Raw genomic sequence first — 19,952 nt, 5'->3', positions numbered from 1 at the left:
CATAGTAATTGATACTTACTTGTGGGCCAAAAGAGATATATAGGTGGTGTTTTGAATTGATTTTGTTTTTATTTTTCACGTTTTTACAAAAGAAAAAATGAAAATGTTTTTAAAATAGCGTTTGGTGTAATAAATATAAAAAATGAAAATGAAAACGATTTTTTAGTTTAGTGTAAAATGAGAAAAAAATGAAAAATGACTTTTATTCATTTTTTATTTTTTATTTTCGTTTTCTCTTCTCTCAAGCAGAGAGTAAGAGAGAGAGATAATAATGCATTTTTTTATACTGAAAACAATCTCTTGATAAAATTACTAAACGCATTTTTAAAAATGATTTATGTCTGAAATTAAAAACGTTTTCATTTTTATTTTCATACAAAAAAATAAAATTATTTTGAAACGAGTTCTAAACATGCCCATATTATCATAGTATCGTACATCTTGATCCTTTGTCATGTGATAATTTTCTATCCATGCCTTTTATATACACCCAACCATATGTGTATATATACAAAGAATTACAACAACTTTCCCAACTAATTTGTATGATTGTTCTTTCCTAGAGTATGAAATTACATCCAAAGAATTTTTCTAGTTCATTATTCTTTCGTATTATTATTGTCATTTTTCTGTATCTGTTCTTTTTTCTTTTTGTATTGCTGTCGTTTTTTATGTCAATTTTCTTATTGTGGTCATTTCGAGTTCATGTCGTTAGTTTAGGTTATTGCCGGTTTTGAGGTTGTAGCCGTTTCCAATGTTCAAGTTTATACAACTCATATTGTTTTGGGTTTACGGTTTACCACGTAATATTCATGTTGTTTGCGTAATTATGTTTTTCTTATTTTTTTTTGTCGTTTTTAGTTTATACCGTTTATGAAATTCTTGTTGTTGCGTTATTGTCGTTTTTCAATTGTTGTTCTTTCTCTGAAATTCCATTGTTGACGTTTTATTCAACTAATGTTGTTGTTAGAGTTCGCGTCGGTTGCGTCAATGTCGATTTTGAGATATCTCATGTCGTTTTTAGTTAATGTTGTTTTATGAAATTCATTTCGTTTGGGATATTGTCGCTTTTGATGTTGATGTCGTTTTAAAGAACTTGTATCATGTTGGGTTTATGTGCTTTTTGAGGTTCATGCCATTTTTCTTAGTTTTTTGCCTATGGATTAATGTCGTTTCTGGGAGTTCATTTCTCTTGGATTAATGCCATTTACAATTTGCTGTCGTTTCATACAACTCTTATCGTCTCTGCATAGATATTGCTTTTGGAGTTCATGTCCTTTGGTGTAGTTTTTGATTTTGATGTCGTTTTCCTCTCTCTCTCTCTCTTATTGCATCGGGGCATAAAAACATTAGTATTTTAAATCAACACCACAAAAAATTGGTGATCCGTATTTAAAAGTGCAAGTTGGGTTGCCGTACTAATTGTTTTTTTTTTTGTTTTGTTTTTTTTTGTAAATAAGCTTTTAACCGTTGGGTTATTTAGTTGATGGATTCGTATCCTGATTTGAATCATAATTTATGGTTTGGTACAGTATTTTCTCTCATAAAAAACACACGTAAATCAAAAATAATTTTAAATTATTATTCTAAATCCATGAATCAAATGTTTACTTAAATTGATTGGTACACTGCTTTCTTCTTAATAAAACAAAAACAAAAAAAACAAAAAAAAGAGAAAAAAAACGGAAACAATATCTTACAAAAGTTCACAAAGAAAAAGCCACAAAAATCGGCTTTATCTTTTTTCATTCAAGCGTACAAAAAAGCATCCAAAACGAAAACGAGACCAAACTTCCCAAGAGAAAATGCTTATGTACATGCATGATCAGGAGCAATTTCTAATTTCTTACCAAAGCTTGTTTTGCTGTGCTCAATCGTGGGATTGATCTACACATTTTCTTCTTGCAAAAGAGGGACCTTCTCCTCGGGAGTCTCACCTAATTTATCAACCGTACCATGTTTCGTACTCGCTTCATCTTCATTTTGTTGGCCGTACATCATAGTAAGATACCCCATTGCAACTATAGCTGTTCCAATTACACTGCACCGCAAAAAAAAAAAAAAAGTTAGAATCCGTTTAGTTCGCTGATGTAAGTTTTTAATTCGAATTAAGATGTGATTTTATGTGAGAGTTTTTTTATTGTAACAAAAAAATTAGATGTGACTGGTTGTGAGAGTTTTTTACTGTAGTAAAACTCGAATCAGTAAAATGAATGGGGCCTGAATATTTAGCACTATCAAACTTAACTTTTTAATTATTTTGACCATATATGCCATATTTTTCTAGAGTATTAATATTGGTTTCTTAATCACCAGAAAATACACACAGATATAATAATACCTTCCATAACGAAGAGTGCTTGCAGGGAGGCTAACACCAAAAGTGGTGGCAAAAAGAAGCCCGAATGGCTTGAACATGGGCACATAAAACGGGCCTTTCATGCGCATGCACCATAGGTGGACGCAACTTCGAATTAGACCCACGAAAGTTGCCTACAAAAATAAAATACGTCATTCACTTATTATACTTAGACATGTGTATAATGATTAATTTGTCAGTACAAATTAACTACTTGTAATTCGACTCTGTGTTCCATTGTTCCCATTCTTATTGAACATGTTGTATCAATCAAAATATCGTGTTATAATTAGAATATTTTTAATTAATGTGACATAATATTTTTAGAGGAGTACAAAAATAGACACGCGAGATCTGTTTAGTTCGTTGATTTGAGTTTTTAATTCGAATTGAGATGTGATTTTATATGAGAGCCTTTTAATGTAATAAAAAAGTTAGATGTGACTGTAACTGAGAGTTTTTTACTGTAGTAAAACTCAAATTGTAAATTTAAATCAGTGAAATGAACGAGACCGTGATGTGGGCCAAACCGAGTGATAAAATTAAAAGGAATTATGGTAGTGATCATTAATGTCCTTATTAAGTCTTAGTTTTCTTACTGTTAAGACAATGAGAGGAATTTCCGTGTTATTAACATCCACTTCCCAAGCATCCGGCTTTCTTTCCAGTACGAAGAAAGACAGAATCGCAGATTGGATTGTCCCAAGTGCACTGTAAAAGGCGGCCGCTTTCATCGGTTGTGGATATTGTTTTACTGTCTCCATCTGACCATATAAATAAAAACCAAATGATCATTTTTCATTATATACATAACACTCTGCAATAAACATGCTTGAGTGTTTGATACGAGGATTCGTGTTATGGTTTGAATTATAATTTGTAGTTCTCTATAGTGTTTTCTCTCACAAAAAATACACGTAAACTGAAAATAATTTTGAATCATAATTCTGAATTCACGAACCAAATGTCCACAATTAATTACTAAAGAAAAAATAAATGGTCCAGTTGGGCAAAAATCATGTATTTGTACCTGGAGAACATTCCATACTGAGACGGATACGTTAGCAGCTGCCAATAAAAGGCCACCAAGAATCCAATATTCAGGGGTTGACGAGAATATCAAAAATCTGTTGGTGGAGAGAAGAGGTACGTGCAAAGAAGAAGAGTGTTTTATTAGTGGACCCTTGAAGAGTTCCACCGTTGTTGCTCCCATGAAACATACTATTGCACCCGTTACTTTTGTTTGGAAGCTTGAGCTTCTCCAATCTATCTCTGTCTTCCTGCAAAAACGTTAAGCGTGTACATAATAGTGGCTTAATAATTTGAATCCAATAACCAATTATTTCTTACTAATTCCGATTGGTTTTATTGTGAGTAATTCTATAGTGGAATCATCTTACAGGGTTATAACCATTTAATCAGATGGTACGCATTATTTGAGATTTATAACATTTTAAAAGATATTTTAAACAACACCGTTACATCTATTTTTTTCTATGAGTATCCATCTGATATAAAAGTATGTTTGAGATTAGTGCTCCTATATATCAGTGGAGCCCCACCGTAGAATCCCTTACTGTGTATATATATATATATATACACACTTAATACTTTCTTCGAGGAATGTAAAAGATAGAGAGAAGAAAGTGCAAAAAAGTAAAACCTGAGGACTAGAGAGAGGATGAAGGAGAAAGCTGGGAGCGTGAGGCCCATGGCACAAACGACAATAGGAGAGCTGTGAGAGAGCCCCAAAAACGCGAGGTTCTGTGGTATAGTTATCCTACAAAATTACAAAACATATACGCCATGATTTTATTTTAATGCGTGGATTGAGTCAAACGGCCATCTTATTTACGACACCCAAAAGAAAATAAGAAAGAAACAAACAAACCACAAAATATAATCATCTCGATTAATTTACGTGTGAACATTATGGATTAATGACATAATTAATTAATGAGCATGTAGGCATAATTTAGCCCATTGAGAATTGAGTTTTAAACAGTGTTATTGTAGACGGGAGGGCTGGCCCACAAACCATAGAATGATAAAAAAATCTGTTAATAAAAATTATTGTTGGCCTACCTCACAGTTTAAGTTTTTAGGATGAATCGGTAAATTAATATGGTATTAGAACGAGATGTCCTGAGTTTAAACCCTCATAAATGTGCTCTTTATCCCTATTTAAATTGTCATCATGCATGCGTTGGGTCTTTAATATATCTTGGGTTTAAATATTTACGTGTTGGGTTTTTTAATTAATTTACCCACACGATTGCTCATTATCTAGTCCATACGTGAGGGGGAGTGTTTAAATATAAAAATTATTGTTGGCTCACCTCCTAACAGTGTTTAAATATAAAAATTATTGTTGGCTCACCTCCTAACAGCTTAAACTTTTTGGATGGATTAGTAAACTAACAAAATTAACTGAGTGGTCATGTAGTCTAACAATACAACCGTAGGCGGGCCAAGGCTATGTAGTTGATCACCTTTACTCGGTATCAGAATATTCTGAAACGTTCAATATTCTCAGAATCCAAACAACTTCTCCTCACTTCTTACTCCAAGAAAATACGAAAGTAACGGATGTTTGAGATGAAGAGTGGAGTGAGATGTGTACTTCTATAGATGGTGTGGTACGTAGTATGTATGTGTGTATATATATAAATATATATATTATTTACATATATAGTAGCACTCCTTTCAACTTTATCAATTCATATATATATATATACACATATATATATATATATGATCTCTCTTGACAAGTACTATATATGTGGATCCCTTATAACTGTGCACTAATTATAAGCTTAATTTGTCCTATATTACTCCAGCAAAAAAATATAAGTACTTAATGAATTCACCGTTTTAATCTGGTGATCATCAGCTTGGGTACTGAAGAAAAAAAAAAAAAAAGGAAAAAAAGAAGAAGAACGTGAGCTAGCTAGTTGTAAATGTAATGAATTAGTTCTCTCTCCCTTTTATTGTGTGAATACGTATATATACGTACTTAATAATCACGCGAGTATATTATAGCTAGGTTTGTGTATACGCACCCTGTTAAACCCAAGAGGAAGAATCGCAGAAACAGACTAACGGTAAAGATTGGCTGCTCCGTTCTGCAAACCAAGATTGAAAAACGAAGATAAAAATAAATCAGAATCCATGCATATATAGCTCCACAAACGACAGCCCCAGTAGAATACGAGAAGTAGAGAAAGAATCATGGTAAACTATACCTGTCGTTGCGGTGGAAAAAGATGGAGAAGGGAAAGAGAATGAGAGAAGAAAGGGCATGGGTGTAAACAACAAAAACAAAAGGGCTCATCCCATTGGTCAGAACCGTCTTTGCCCAAATGGTTAAAGCTATGGTGCTACCCTCCATTGTCACCATCGCCAAAAATGGCACCACCTCCCAAACTTTTGGCTTCACCGACATCATCACCGTCTTCTCTCACTTTCTTCCAAAAAAAAAAACACAAAACTAAATTTTCGTCTATATATATATATATGTTATATGTACGTAGATAATTATATGGTCTAATTATATATGTCCAAGTGCCAACCACACAAAACTTAACATGAATATAGTCTCTCTAGATCTCTCTGATTAATGCTATAATTACATGAGTTTAATTCTTCTCTCTCTCTCTCTCTCTCTCTCTCTATAGTTTAGCTAGCTACTTGATCAATGTCGCTGTCTCATATTTATATTTGGAGCAGCTTGAAGACGCCTTGGTGTTAATGAAAAGGGGTGAAGCTACGACACGTTCTTCAGTGTGTGGTCGATGACGCTAAGAAGGCTACTAAAGTTTAACCTTTCGTTGTGTGGGGAAGCTACCTCCTAAAGGGAAGTCGCTACTCGTGTGTCTCCCCATTTTCTATAATATATTTTTGCAGACCAAAATAAGGTGTGACGTCTCATAAATGAACACTTAATTTAAAATCATCAAAAATCGGTTTGTTTTTTTAGGTATGGAAGAATTGGGGGAAAAAAAAAAAAAAAAATAGTGCATGCGCGTGCTTTTCTCTCATTTGTCACCTCACTATTTCTTATTAGTTTTTTTTTTTTTTTTTTTTTTTTTTTTTTTTTTTTTTTTTTAAGCATTTCATAAGAGTTCAGAATAAGTATTACTTGATTACGTTAGGATTTTTATGAGCGGGAAACAAAAGGGTCGTTGTCGTGTTATTATGAGATTTTTCTTAGCTATATAGCTTTATAAGTTATATTACCCCTAAAGCCAAAATGATTGTCTTAGCATTCTGGTCCACCAACACTTAGGTATTGAATATCAAAAAAAGAATTATTGGATTCTAAATCTGTGGTTCTCATAATTTCAAGGGTTAATCTGAAGGACCCATGTTCTGGCTCGGCCGGTCCCTTCTAAAAGATGGTGGGTTCAAGTGGGGATCAAATTCTCAACTCACCTTGCACCATGACAATAATCAAATACTTTTTTTTTTCTTTTTTTCTTTTTTTTTTGGTTAATAACGTTTCGTTTGGACCAATATTTTCTTTTGTTTTTATAATTGATGGCTTGCGTAACATCGTTGAAAAGATACAACTATAGATGCTGACGCAAACCAATTAAGGACTCAATTGTTAGTTTTAACAACAGCCGGATATGTGTGTATAAATGTATATGTATATAGTCTTTTGTTATGTCACTCGGGCTTCAACAAAATTATCACCTGGTTATAAGCACTGTTCGTTTTCTAATTTGTTTGACAATTCATTATTTCTTGTGGTAAAATTCTTAAATTGTAATGCCCAATTGACATATTGTTACTAGGTACTTGATTCTTGGTACAATTTGTACTAATGTCCCAAGAAATCCATATGCATTATAATCTGAAGAGGCGTTATTAATCATATAATTATCAACTCAAGCCTGTGTTTGATGATCTAATCATGTTCCGGTAGAGCTGATGGGGCTATGATCAATACATATTCCAATTAATCTGTTTCTCTCTTTGTTTCTTTCTGTGGCTTTCGTTTGTTATTTTGTTTGATTCTCTTTCCTCTTCTGGCATGCATGGGATTTCTGCTTACGTATACTTTTTTTTCTCTCTCTGATGAAGTCTCCTCTTTTTGAGGCTTGCATACCAAAAAAAAAAAAAAGGGTCGGCATTGTCCACATGGCCATCAAAAGCTCTGAAAGTTTTCACAAAATTCATGCACAGAAACACCACAATGGCAAACGTTGGTGGTCCACGTCATTAACGTGGGGATCAAATTCTCAACTAATTCAATTTTGCCTTCCACATTTGACACATGATCATGGCGTTTCCAATTACTTCTCAAAGTTCTATGTTTCGGCAGGATACCAAAAAATAAAAAAAGAGTTTTAAATGGTTAGATCCCCGTTAAATCCTTACAAATACAGTTTGATTTTGATGTGATTTAACGTTCACAAAAATAAAATGGCAATACCTACAATAAAAGGACACTTGTAGTTTTCTAACTCATCCAGCGAGTGTATAATTTAGTTGGGTTTTCGTCAAAATACGTATCTGATGACTACGTATTCATTGTTTTTGAGTTTTGACAGTTGATAATTCAACTTGTTATGAAACATAATCTTGTAGCTGTATCTGAACTTTTGCAGTTGAGCACTAGATTTCTTCTGGTAAACTCCTTAAATTGGAATGCCTCAACGATCAACCATATGTTAACATATACATACATATATATATATATATAAATTCTTTAGTTGTACAATGTCAACCAACGTCAAATAAACTTTAAGCACTAGTTATGAAAAGCATGCATTCTTAATTCCAATCAATTCCAGTCTCCATGTAATCGATATGTTATGGTGGGTTTGTTGGACTATGATCCTAATGGACTCCGACTAGACTTTCTTGTTTGTTTATGCAGCTTTCGTTTCTAATTCTGTTTGATTCTTTTTTCCTTCTTCTGTGGTTGTCTTTCTCTTTCTGCTTCTTCTTTAACAGACTCATTACGTACCAAAAAAAAAAAAAAAAGGAAAGAGAGAAAACAGGTTTAATAAAATCCATCAAACTAACGTCCCTGGTAAATTTCCAAATAAAAAGCAGCATGTCATTTCAGAAACATTACAATAGCAATTCTCATTACTCATAAGCACTTAAAGAGATGAGTTCTATCGCAAAATATTCACGGCCACATGATGATCAGGTGCAGAAAATGTAAAACAGCTTAGTGCCATTACATTTTTATGTATATATATATATATATTTGTGTGTGTGTGTGTGTGTGTGTGTGTGTGTGTGTGTAAAAGACGTGCACTAATCATTAAGCAGAAAAAACTTGACAGGGGGAAAAAATATTCTTTATAGTGGTTGAATTTAGCAGAGGAAGAGGTCAACAAACTTTCCAAGTAAACAGTTGACTACTGGATATTTCGAAATCTTATATCTCTTTCATGAATTTCAGCCTTAATCTTCTTTCCATCTCTCTCCGAAAGTCAAAAACAAAAGATTAACGAAATATTAACCTCAGGATCGATAAATTCCAAACAATCACAATGAAGGAGCTTAATCTTATTATTGAGGTCAAACAGCCCAGAGTATAGTGATTTCACTGGCCATTACAGGAAAAAAAAAAAGCCAAGTATGTGATTTCATCACATTACTATACAATCTTAAATGAGAAGAAGTAATATAAATTGACCATTCACATAATCTTGAAGGAGCTACAGTTTATACAGAACATGCATCTAATAGTGGTTTTGACCTGCAAATTCAACTATATTGCCTCACGCTTATATCTTTGATCATGCTTCCCATGTTCATGACCCTACATTATGAAGGAAACAAACTGTTATATTGCATATTAAATAAGACTTCATAGACTTGTTCTTCTTCCTGATCAGGTCTGAGCTTAATGGATAAAAATGGAATAAATGAATTAGAGAATTCTCAGAGAAAAATGTCAAATGTATTTCGGTATGCCTTATCCAACTCATCAAGGGATAAAATAATTCGTATCAACGCAATGACGATAGAAACGTACTGTTGAAACACTAAGTACACTTCAGAAGTTCAACTGGACATAGCAGGCCCTTAGACTAAACCTGCCTCCTCAAAATCGGAGGCGCCAAATAAAGTGAAATCCACATTGTCCTCTGATTTTTCTTCTTTTAAAAAGAATTAAAATAAACAAGAAAATTCGTTCATGTACTTGGTAGTTGAGCATGCCTCTAACAGCATATACTTTCATGAACCAAATACCAGCAACAAGGCTCAAATACACCGACTTTTTGCATTGTAATGCTTTGACATACTATATATGAAAAAAATAGAAAAGAGCTAAATATGAATCAGGTCGGTTGAACATGACCAAATCTGATTACATATGTAGTACTTAAATACAAAAGAAATACCTGTCATTTTGCCAGATAAATTAAATTATTTCTGCTTTGCTGAAACATTCTATGAATTAAAAATATGTATACCAAAGAACTAAGTTGACCATCCTAAGTTCAGAAATCCCCAGTTGAAACATCTATGGACAGACCTCAGACTCTACAGAATATTTACCATATGAATCTACCATTTTACAGTAAATCGCACTCGCAAAGGAAACTAAGAAAGACTTGATCATAACAAAACTTAAATGCTTGACTACCATGTAATCTGATGGCTCGTTTGGTGAATTCTACCTTCAGATGCTACATGAGTGCAGACAAGAGTGTTAGATTGTGACGCACTCAGTTTCTCTTGTTCTTCCCAAAAGTGGACCTATTTCATCTAACTGAAGTAATGCTAACAACCTCAAATGATTGGTCTGACCAAAAACAACAACATCATGGATTTTAGGCCCAAGGTTTGTATGCATCCGCCAATGTTGATCCACCTTTGGTGGACCAGGCCGGAGAAAAAGGCTGGTGTAAATTAGGTTGGATATCAGTTTGAGTCTTGTTATTCACCTGTCCTACTTTTATGTATAAATTGGACTTAAATTTTCCACAGAATATTTCAAGAAATAATATTTCTCTAATTCACCAGAAAGAGCTGTTTAAATAACGTCAACCCATCAAGACTCTATAAAAGATGCAATAGTAGGTATCAACAAGAATACTATATATGTTCATATACGGATGTGTCTATATAAACAAGTCTATGAATCCGTATATGTTGAAATATAAAAACTACAGTCAGCCCACCTCCTAATAGCTCAAGTTTTTGGGATGAATTAGTAAACAAATAGTATATATGAACGGAAAATGGATGCTTAAATGCATGTTTGAATGTGTATATACAGCCATATTTTATACACTCATTACAGAGAGAAAAAATAGAGCAGCAAATTTGCATTGCAAGGAAGATCCCTTACTGATTTTCTGGACAAAGCTATTATGCTCTTCATTACTGTTCTGCAGGAGTGGTTATCTCCCAGTAATGGATAAAAATGGAATAAATGAATTAGAGAATTCTCAGAGAAAAATGTCAAATGTATTTCGGTATGCTTTATCCAACTCATCAAGGGATAAAATAATTCGTATCAACGCAATGACGATAGAAACGTACTGTTGAAACACTACGTACACTTCAGACGTTCAACTGAACATAGCAGGCCCTTAGACTAAACCTGCCTCCTCAAAATTGGAGGCGCCAAATAATGTGAAAGCCACATCGTCCTCTGGTTTTTCTTCTTTTAAAAAAAATTAAAATAAACAAGAAAATTCGTTCATGTACTTGGTAGTTGAGCATGCCTCTAACAGCATATGCTTTCATGAACCAAATACCAGCAACAAGGCTCAGATACACCGACTTTTTGCATTGTCATGCTTTGACATACTATATATGAAAAAACATAGAAAAGAACTAAATATGAATCAGGTCGGTTGAACATGACCAAATCTGATTACATATATAGTACTTAAATACAAAAATAATACCTGTCATCTTGCCGGATAAATTAAATTATTTCTGCTTTGCTGAAACATTCTATGAATTAAAAATACGTATACCAAAGAACTAAGTTGACCATCCTAAGTTCAGAAATCCCCAATTGAAACATCAATGAACAGACCTCAGTCTCTACAGAATATTTACCGTATGAAATTACCATTTTACAGTAAATCGCACTCGCAAAGGAAACTAAGAAAAACTTGATCATAACTAAAATGCTTGACTACCATTTAATCTGACGGCTTCGTTTGGTGAAATCTACCTTCAGATGCTACATGAGTGCAGACAAGAGTGTTAGATTGTGACGCACTCAGTTTCTCTTGTTCTTCCCAAAAGTGGACCTATTTCATCTAACTGAAGTAATGCTAACCAACTCAAATGATTGGTCTGACCCAAAACAACAACATCATGGATTTTAGGCCCAAGGTTTGTATGCATCCGCCAATGTTGATCCACCTTTGGTGGACCAGGCCGGAGAAAAAGGCTGGTGTAAATTAGGTTGGATATCAGTTTTAGAGTCTTGTTATTCACCTGTCCTACTTTTATGTATAAATTGGACTTAAATTTTCCATAGAATATTTCAAGAATTAATATTTCTCTAATTCACCAGAAAGAGCTGTTTAAATAACGTCAACCCATCAAGACTCTATAAAAGATGCAATAGTAGGTGTCAACAAGAATACTATATATGTTCCTATACGGATGTGTCTATATAAACAAGTCTATGAATCCGTATATGTTGAAATATAAAAATATAAAAACTACAGTCAGCCCACCTCCTAATAACTAAAGCTTTTGGGATGAATTGGTAAACTAACAGTATATATGAACAGAAAATGGATGCTTAAATGCATGTTTGAATGTGTATATACAGCCGTATTTTATACACTCATTACAGAGAGAAAAAATAGAGCAGCAAATTTGCATTGCAAGGAAGATCCCTTACTGATTTTCTGGACAAAGCTATTGTGCTCTTCATTACTGTTCTGCAGGAGTGGTTCCTGGTCTGTACTTGATTCTAAGCTACTTACTAGGTCCTTGTCAATCTTTGCCTCTGTGGCTTTTCCCCACAGCACAGAATAAAATCCAACGATGATAATAATTGCTCCAAGCAATCTGCGTCAAGTTATTATGCTTAGTCATGCCCTTTTCACAATACTAATGAAGAATGAACTGTCTGTTCTCAGCAACAGTTACCAACCAAATAACATAGGAAAAAAAAAAAAAAGAAAAAAACCAAAAGGTAGAAGCCAACCTTCCAAGAAAGAGAGTCTCCCCAGAGAAAATAACACCCACAGCAACTGAAATGACAATCCCCAAAGGCTTGAACATAGACACGAAAACGGGTCCGGTTCTGTACAGGCACCATGTAGATACACCGACTTGGAAGGCAGAGCCAAAAACTCCCTATAACATTATTACTTAAAAGCTTTTAGCAACTTCTCTTCTAGAGAGCATGTTAGCAAGTTAAGCACGTTTGAGTTATTGTATCATATTACCGAGTACAGGACAGAAAAGAGCCTTGTTCTAGATTTCAAGCTCCAAGCACTTAGGTCTCTTTCCACGAATAAACAGACTACCGCCGAAAGAATAGAGACGAAGAAGCAGTAGAAAAAGACCAGGATCAGTTCTGCTGGGTATTTCTTTAGGATTGATGCCTAAAACAAAGGAAAACATGTAACTAGGGTGGATTTCTAATCAACTTCATGTGCACTCGGCTCTTATTTATAGAATTTAACCTGTATAATAACCCAAACTGACGTCATCACAGCATCAACAAGGAGAAGGAATCCTCCAATAACCCAGTTAGATTGTTGGAAGAGAAGTTTCTTATAAGATACGTTGGACAATGAGGATGTGCTTAGAAGTGAGGGACCATCATAGAAAGTCACAACGAAAGCTCCAACAAGTGAAGCTATAGTTCCAACGGTTTTAGCAAGACTAGTGGAGCTTCCCCAATCTAATATTTCCATCCTGGAGTCACCATATGAATGTATTAAGAATCAAACACCAGTTAGTACTATCATCTGATACAATAATAGACTGCCAAAGTCCAACTTTGCATTAGATTTAACCTTCCTCAGCCGAAAAGTACCTGTCATGCCAAAACACTCTTAAGACTAAGAGCATCGCTAATGAAATGTACATTTCTCATGACAATGCCAAAATTTAATATTTGGTAAGAAAATTGTTTCCCAATGCAATACTATAGTCAATATTTAATTTGGCATAATGCTATACTTGTACCAAATTTAGCACTAAGTATAGCATATGTTCAACTTTGATGTTGGTTGTTTAGGGCCTGCTTGTTTCCTTGCTTTTAAACTCATGGTTTTGATTCTACTACAGTGTTTTCCTCTCAAAAAATTTGAATTTCAAATGCCAAAATCAAGAATCACTGGTGTGAATGCATGAACCAAACGGCCCTTATTGGTTGATGTGTTGACTTTTTCACATAACAATTACAACATTGCCAGCTTTCAAATATTTAAAAATAAAACATTTTCCTTTTCCAAGGTTCAAAGCTTAAAGTTTATGACAAAAATAGACGTAGCATTAAAACAATATTATGCATTGCAGCACAAGAACAAGATAAAACAACATATGTGTCATTTTTATACTTTGTTATGCCAACTATAGCAATTGCAATAGTGTTAGCATTTGCAAATAAAGATGAACTGAGGGAAAGGAAACAATAAGGTTAAAATAGCCTGTACTGCAAGTAAGTGGTCAAAGCAGAACATAGTATGGAGAACAAGGAGAATTATTGGTGCAAATTCAACGTCTAAAGGCCCGTTTGGTGAAAGGGTCGTTTTATTCAAAACCCTAATTATGAAATCCCTTCTCTCTCACTTCACACCTCGAAACGCACCGTTCTTATATAGAGAGAGGCACTTCACATCTTCTTAACCGGGGAGAGGAAAGGTTCCTTTTCTTAGGGTACTCTTGGGAACAGATTCAGTGAAGATGGGGTGGGGCCTGTAGCTCAGAGGATTAGAGCACGTGGCTATGAACCACGGTGTCGGGGGTTTGAATCCCTCCTGGCCCACAACCGGCCAAAAAGGGAAGGACCTTTCCCTTTAGGGGTAGGAAAATCATGATCGGGATTGCACAAAAGACTATTTGACTTTACTTACCTCTTCTTTATTTCTTTGTTTTTACAATCAAAATAAAATGGAGGTGGTATGATTATGTCATTATTGTCAGATTTAAATGCCATATAATGAATCAATTGTTTTCTATTCTAATATCTAATAGAATAGAATAAAAGTTGACTAAATACTAAACATAAGATAAATAAGCGGAGAATATAAACCAAAGTCCAAAAAAAATGAATGAGAGGAAAAAAGCTTGGTTCGATCAAGCTGCCGAATATTGGAAACAAGCTCTAGCGCTCACTCCTGGTAATTATATTGAAGCGCATAATTGGTTGAAGATCACAGGGCGTTTAGAATAAGGATATTGTATTAATTACTATATATTCCTATGAGATTATTTAATAATACTTATTTTTAATATTATTTAATTGTTAATATTATTTAATTTAAGTTTAGAGATTTCAAGTAAGTGTTACATAATCTTCTTATGTTCAAAGAAATGATTCATTGAAATAATCAGTCACTATTGATATCGACACATCTGAGATCGCCAAATGTTCGGGAGTTCCTCTATTCAATCCGTTTCCTTCTTCTTGTTGCTGGATATTTTGTTCGTACATATCTTCTTTTTGTTTCTCAAAACTATAGTGAGTTAAAGAAAGAGTTCGAAATGGTCAAATTTTTTATGATTCCATCATATATGATTGAGTTGCGAAAACTTTTGGATAGGTATCTTACACGCGTTTAAACTCATGATTCTGATTCTGTAAAGATTTTTTTCTCACAAAAAATTTAAATAAAAAAAAGTTCCAACCAATGAGTTCTCTCATAAAATTTGAATTTCAGAATCAAAATCACTAACTTGAACCCATGAACCAAACGGGCCCTAAATCTAATGTAGGAAGAAAAACAATAGCATTACTATAGCAATAATACTATTACACATGGATTGGCATCATTGTTAGTGTCATAGCTAAGCTAAAATGACTCCACTAACAAAAAGAAAAATCTCTAAGCACGAAAGAAAGGTTACATAATTGTGATATAAGGGAGCCTGAAAAAGAAGCATTACCTCAGAGTAACCGCAAGAATGAAGGTAAAAGCTGGAACAAGGTTGAGCATTGCTGTTGCAAGAGTTGGGGAACTATAATAAATCCCAGCATACCCAAAGACCTGTATAAGACAACTGCAATGAAAATGATACAATCAGCATCTGAACTGAAATCTAAATCAAACCCACCAAAGTAAATTGGGAATAATAAATAAATAACACAAAAAAGCTTACTAATCTCAGAACTTACCCAAGTAGACCAAGCAAGAAAAACCCGCAAAGGACAGAGAAAGTGAGCGCAGGACGCTGTGTTCTGCAGAGAATATTGGAAAAAGCAGCAAAAATCTTTGTGGGTAATTGTGGTTTGTAAACGACGAGTCGTAGAAACATGGTAAGTAGATATTATGGCAAGTACCTGTGGAAGATGAAGGAAATAGGAAGGAGAAGAAGGGAAGCGAGAGCGTTGGAGTAGAAGATGAAGAGGAGGCTGCTCATTCCATCGGACATGGCGGCTTTGCTGACAATCATCAGCCCAACTTGCGCGCACTCCGATAAGACCATGCCCACTATTGGCAGCGCCACGACCTTACTGGCCATCGTTTTGGCTCTTGAAATCGCCGGCGGGAGTGGATAAACGACGACACAAGCTGGGAATTGTTGCGCTTCAGAGTCGGAAACTTGAGTTTTGCAATCCAATTCCAACCCGACTACAAAGAAGGGAATCTTTCACGAGTTTTATTGATGTTTTATTATTGGTTGAACAACAACGGAATCTTTGATGGTTTTGGCGATTCTTTGACTTTTTCCAAAAAGAAGGCGAACTCGGAAAATAAATAAATAAACAAGGATGAAAATGACATCGATGACAAAACGACAATAATATTACAAACTACAGTTGTTTGTTTGTTGTCGTTTTTCTTGACTAATTAAAAAACGACAATAAATTATTTATCGTCGTGTTCAATATTAGAAAACGATAGCACCACAGTAAAAACGACAAGATAGAACATGACTCAATTCGAATTTCGATCAAAGATTGTTTTTTACTATGAAATGGATCTATCGTTTGGTTTATGTATTCAGAATTATTTTTGTTTTACGTGTATTTTTATGATAAAAAATACCGTAGAGAACCATGAATCATGATTCAAAATCAATAATAAATATAGGAAACAAACGTCCCCTAAATGTTTTTTATATTTTAAACTTTAATTTTTTATTCTTACTCGTTCTTTTAAGGATTTTTAGGTATTTTCCTTACAAATTTATCGCTGGCTAAGAAAAATATATAAATTGAGCACAAACTTAAAATCTCAAGGTATATATATACTATAAAATATAAAGTATGCTCATTTGATAATAATGAGAAAATTATTAAACTTACTTTGAGTGTATGGGTCTAAAGTTTTACTCATTATTTTTAATTAATATAATTATTTGACTAAAAATGATATTAGTCAAGAAAAAGAGATAAAAATCTAAACCCATACACTTTAAGAGGTATTTATCTTCTTTCCCTTTTGATAATTTTAAAATGCAAGTATTATTTGAAAAAAAAGAGTTTAGAGGTTGTTTTGCAAAAAAAAAAAAAAAAAGACCAAACTGTTATCTTTTAAAAAGTTTGGGGGTTGTTTTACAAAAAAAATTAAAAACCAAACTAACATCTTTTAAAGAGTTTGAGAATCCTTTTACTAAAAAAAAAAAAAATTAGAGATAAGCTGACCGTATATTCAATTTACCCTAAAACAATGTAATAAGAGGGCGAGAATCTGGTGACTCGCGCCCACGAACTACAGGTAGGACTTAAAAAACGCTTTTAACTAGGGTTTTCTTTCTCCCTCTCTTATGCGCACTCGCCTCCGCTTCCTTTAAACTTCAAGTCCGCCACAGAACAGCGCGTTCGCCGATTTCATCCTGCTCGAGCTTCCAGTAATTTTCTTTACTCTTCTTTGTTCTTTTAGATCTGTTCACTATATATATTCCTGATTCATGTTGGTTTCAATTTGGATTCCGATTCGTTTGGTTGCTCAGAAAACGTAGGAAAAAAAAAACGATTCTTTTGATGCTTTTGCAGATTTATTGTTAGCTTCAACTTTGGGAACAGTGAAAATTGTAATTGGTCTTTTCTGGTTCCTATTGTTTGTGATTTTCTTAAATAATATGATGAATTCATATGTTCCGGTCGTTCATTTGCAGAATATTTTCTCTTTTTGTGTTTTTTTCCCTCTTTCTTCCGTATGCTAGTTTTGTTTACGTTCGGGACTTTGTGTTTAGATTGTACGATTATACGGTTGTTCATGAGATCTGACCTGACTTTTGCAGCCATGGCTGACATAGTAGTTCAGGACCCATCTCAGCCTCACTTTGACGTGAAGCTCTTCAACCGCTGGAGTTTTGAGGATGTTCAGGTTTCAATCTATTTTTCTGTTACAAAGACTTTGTTTTTTCATCAGAACTGAAGATATTTGGATAATTTATGTCATTGAAAACTAATAAATGGATCTTTCATAGAAGTGCAGGTTTTCTGCTACCTAGTTAGATTTGTTGGTACTTGGTAATAATAGGATAAAGAGTGATTTTTTTTCTTCAATATATGTTCGAATTATATCCTACAACAATGAGTTTTTGAAGTTCTGTTCTGCCGTTTACGTTAGATTCTTACAATTGCGTGTAAACTTGGTATGTGCTAATTGCTATACCCAATGAATGTTTGAAAATAACATTTATGTTTATTTTGCAAATGCGTTAACTTGATGCATTGTTGTATTGAACTTGTGATTTTGGTAGATGGAGTGATAAATCCTATATTCTTAGTTGTTCTTCATTTGATACTTAATGTTAATTGTTCTATGCTTGGTATTCTAATTCTTAACTAATTGATTATCTATTTTCCCATTTCAGAATTGCTTAGCTTAGTTGTTTGACTTTTTGATACCATCATATAAACTTGTATTTACTACCGTTGACTGCTCATTCTTGCTTTCCTATTATCGTTGCTTTTTCTTGTTGAATATTGAGTCTGATTTTTTTAGTGAACAGTTTTTGTAGCTGATCATTTTGTTGTATCCATTAGGTTTCTCTGTCACAGTTATGCCTACATTTTGAGATGATTTTTTTTTTCTGCCCCATTTCTGTGGTTTGACATAGGTAAATGACATCAGTCTGGCTGATTACATTGGTGTCGTGCCGGCCAAGCACGCTACTTATGTTCCTCACACTGCTGGGAGGTACTCAGTCAAACGCTTCAGGAAGGCCCAGTGTCCAATTGTGGAGAGGCTTACAAACTCACTTATGATGCACGGCCGTAACAATGGGAAAAAGTTGATTGCTGTGCGGATTGTTAGACATGCTATGGAAATTATCCATTTGCTGACCGACTTGAACCCCATTCAAGTCATTGTTGATGCTGTTGTCAATAGGTAATCAGATGCTTGAATGATTTCTAGCTTCGACTGCTGATGATTGTTTCTGTGCTTCATATGTGTCCTTATTCTTATGTTTGATATCTCTGTTACAAACAGTGGGCCAAGGGAAGATGCCACCCGTATTGGATCTGCTGGTGTTGTGAGGCGTCAAGCCGTTGATATTTCCCCTCTGCGGCGTGTTAACCAGGCCATCTATCTTCTCACTACTGGTGCTCGTGAGTCTGCCTTCAGAAATATAAAGACGATTGCAGAGTGTTTGGCAGATGAGCTTATTAACGCTGCCAAGGGTTCATCCAACAGGTAAGCAAAACGCTGCTTTCAGGGATCATGTAGAATATTGCTACTAGTCCACAATACCCTTGATTATAACCGCTACTAATCCACAATACCCTTGATTATAATCGCTACTAGTCCTGATTTTGTTCCCCTTTCTAACTCAATGTTGACCACTTATATACAGCTATGCCATCAAAAAGAAGGATGAGATTGAAAGAGTTGCCAAGGCCAACCGTTGATTTGGAAACGAAGTATGGAGCAACCAGAAGGAGATTTTGCGTTTTGTGTCCTCGTTACTTAAAAGGAGACTCGAACTTAAGTTGTATGCTTGAACATGAACTGAAAGTTTTGTTCTTTTCCTTTTGTAGTAGAAGCAAAGAGTAACCTTTGTTTTTTTAATTTAGAGTTAGAGTTCTAGATCCTTCTATTGTTGGGTCTCGCAGCGGACAGAATTTTTTATTTGGTTATGCATCATGGTTTCCTTTTATTATTTTGTTTGAGCGTTGCTTTGGATTGGTGCTATATAAAACAGCTGCTAGATGCTCTACTTAGATATCGAAGCTATGTGCTTCTGTTGCGTATTTTCACATAATTTCCTACGTGAAAAATTGGTTTTTTTTTTTTTTTTTTTTTTTTTTTGGTTGAAAGGAGCGAAAAATTGATAATAAATCACAAACTAAGCGACCATTTCAATGTGCAAGTTCTGAATTTCCAAGATCTAGATTCATGGCCAATAGTCTTACTCTTTGGGAAAAAAAAAACAGAGAATAATATTATACATATACTAAAAGAGATGACGGATTTACTGTTATGTTACAGTGCAATGAACAGTGTCTAGC

The 19,952-nt window shown here is 34.2% G+C and overlaps 3 protein-coding genes and 1 non-coding gene across 5 annotated transcripts; 2 read left to right on the top strand and 2 right to left on the bottom strand.

Moving 5' to 3' along the window:
• Window positions 1–1,887: 1,887 nt before the first annotated feature.
• On the bottom strand, window positions 1,888–5,804 carry LOC21410424 (WAT1-related protein At1g70260). The gene is made up of 7 exons (XM_010102201.1): window positions 5,605–5,804; window positions 5,422–5,484; window positions 4,023–4,139; window positions 3,390–3,639; window positions 2,959–3,123; window positions 2,342–2,493; window positions 1,888–2,041 (listed from the first exon to the last, which is right to left on the bottom strand). Exons 1-7 carry the CDS (start codon window positions 5,802–5,804, stop codon window positions 1,888–1,890), a joined length of 1,101 nt encoding a protein of 366 aa, XP_010100503.1.
• A 3,067-nt stretch (window positions 5,805–8,871) lies between these two features.
• LOC21410423 (WAT1-related protein At3g28050) lies at window positions 8,872–16,139 on the bottom strand. 2 transcript variants are annotated; one of them, XM_024168198.1, is made up of 9 exons: window positions 15,828–16,139; window positions 15,663–15,725; window positions 15,434–15,547; window positions 13,359–13,376; window positions 13,003–13,237; window positions 12,763–12,921; window positions 12,519–12,670; window positions 12,210–12,379; window positions 8,872–9,146 (listed from the first exon to the last, which is right to left on the bottom strand). In XM_024168198.1, the coding sequence occupies exons 1-9, from the start codon at window positions 16,007–16,009 to the stop codon at window positions 9,139–9,141; spliced, it is 1,101 nt and encodes a 366-aa protein (XP_024023966.1). In that variant the 5' UTR covers window positions 16,010–16,139; the 3' UTR covers window positions 8,872–9,138. The 2 variants fall into 2 exon arrangements, with proteins under 2 accessions (XP_024023966.1, XP_024023967.1); XM_024168199.1 differs by lacking the exon at window positions 13,359–13,376.
• TRNAH-AUG lies at window positions 14,239–14,312 on the top strand. The gene has a single exon. It is a non-coding gene; the product is annotated as a tRNA-His (tRNA).
• Window positions 16,140–17,243: 1,104 nt separating the features above from the next.
• On the top strand, window positions 17,244–19,603 carry LOC21410422 (40S ribosomal protein S5). The gene is made up of 5 exons (XM_010102199.2): window positions 17,244–17,341; window positions 17,735–17,820; window positions 18,560–18,831; window positions 18,934–19,137; window positions 19,298–19,603. The coding sequence occupies exons 2-5, from the start codon at window positions 17,737–17,739 to the stop codon at window positions 19,350–19,352; spliced, it is 615 nt and encodes a 204-aa protein (XP_010100501.1). The 5' UTR covers window positions 17,244–17,341; window positions 17,735–17,736; the 3' UTR covers window positions 19,353–19,603.
• Window positions 19,604–19,952: the final 349 nt, after the last annotated feature.

The sequence above is a fragment of the Morus notabilis genome, unplaced genomic scaffold (assembly GCF_000414095.1).
Source record: "Morus notabilis unplaced genomic scaffold, ASM41409v2 Scaffold99, whole genome shotgun sequence".
Taxonomy (NCBI): domain Eukaryota; kingdom Viridiplantae; phylum Streptophyta; class Magnoliopsida; order Rosales; family Moraceae; genus Morus; species Morus notabilis.
The sequence above is the reverse complement of the archived record's forward strand: the minus strand, read 5'-3'. Positions and strand labels throughout refer to the sequence as shown.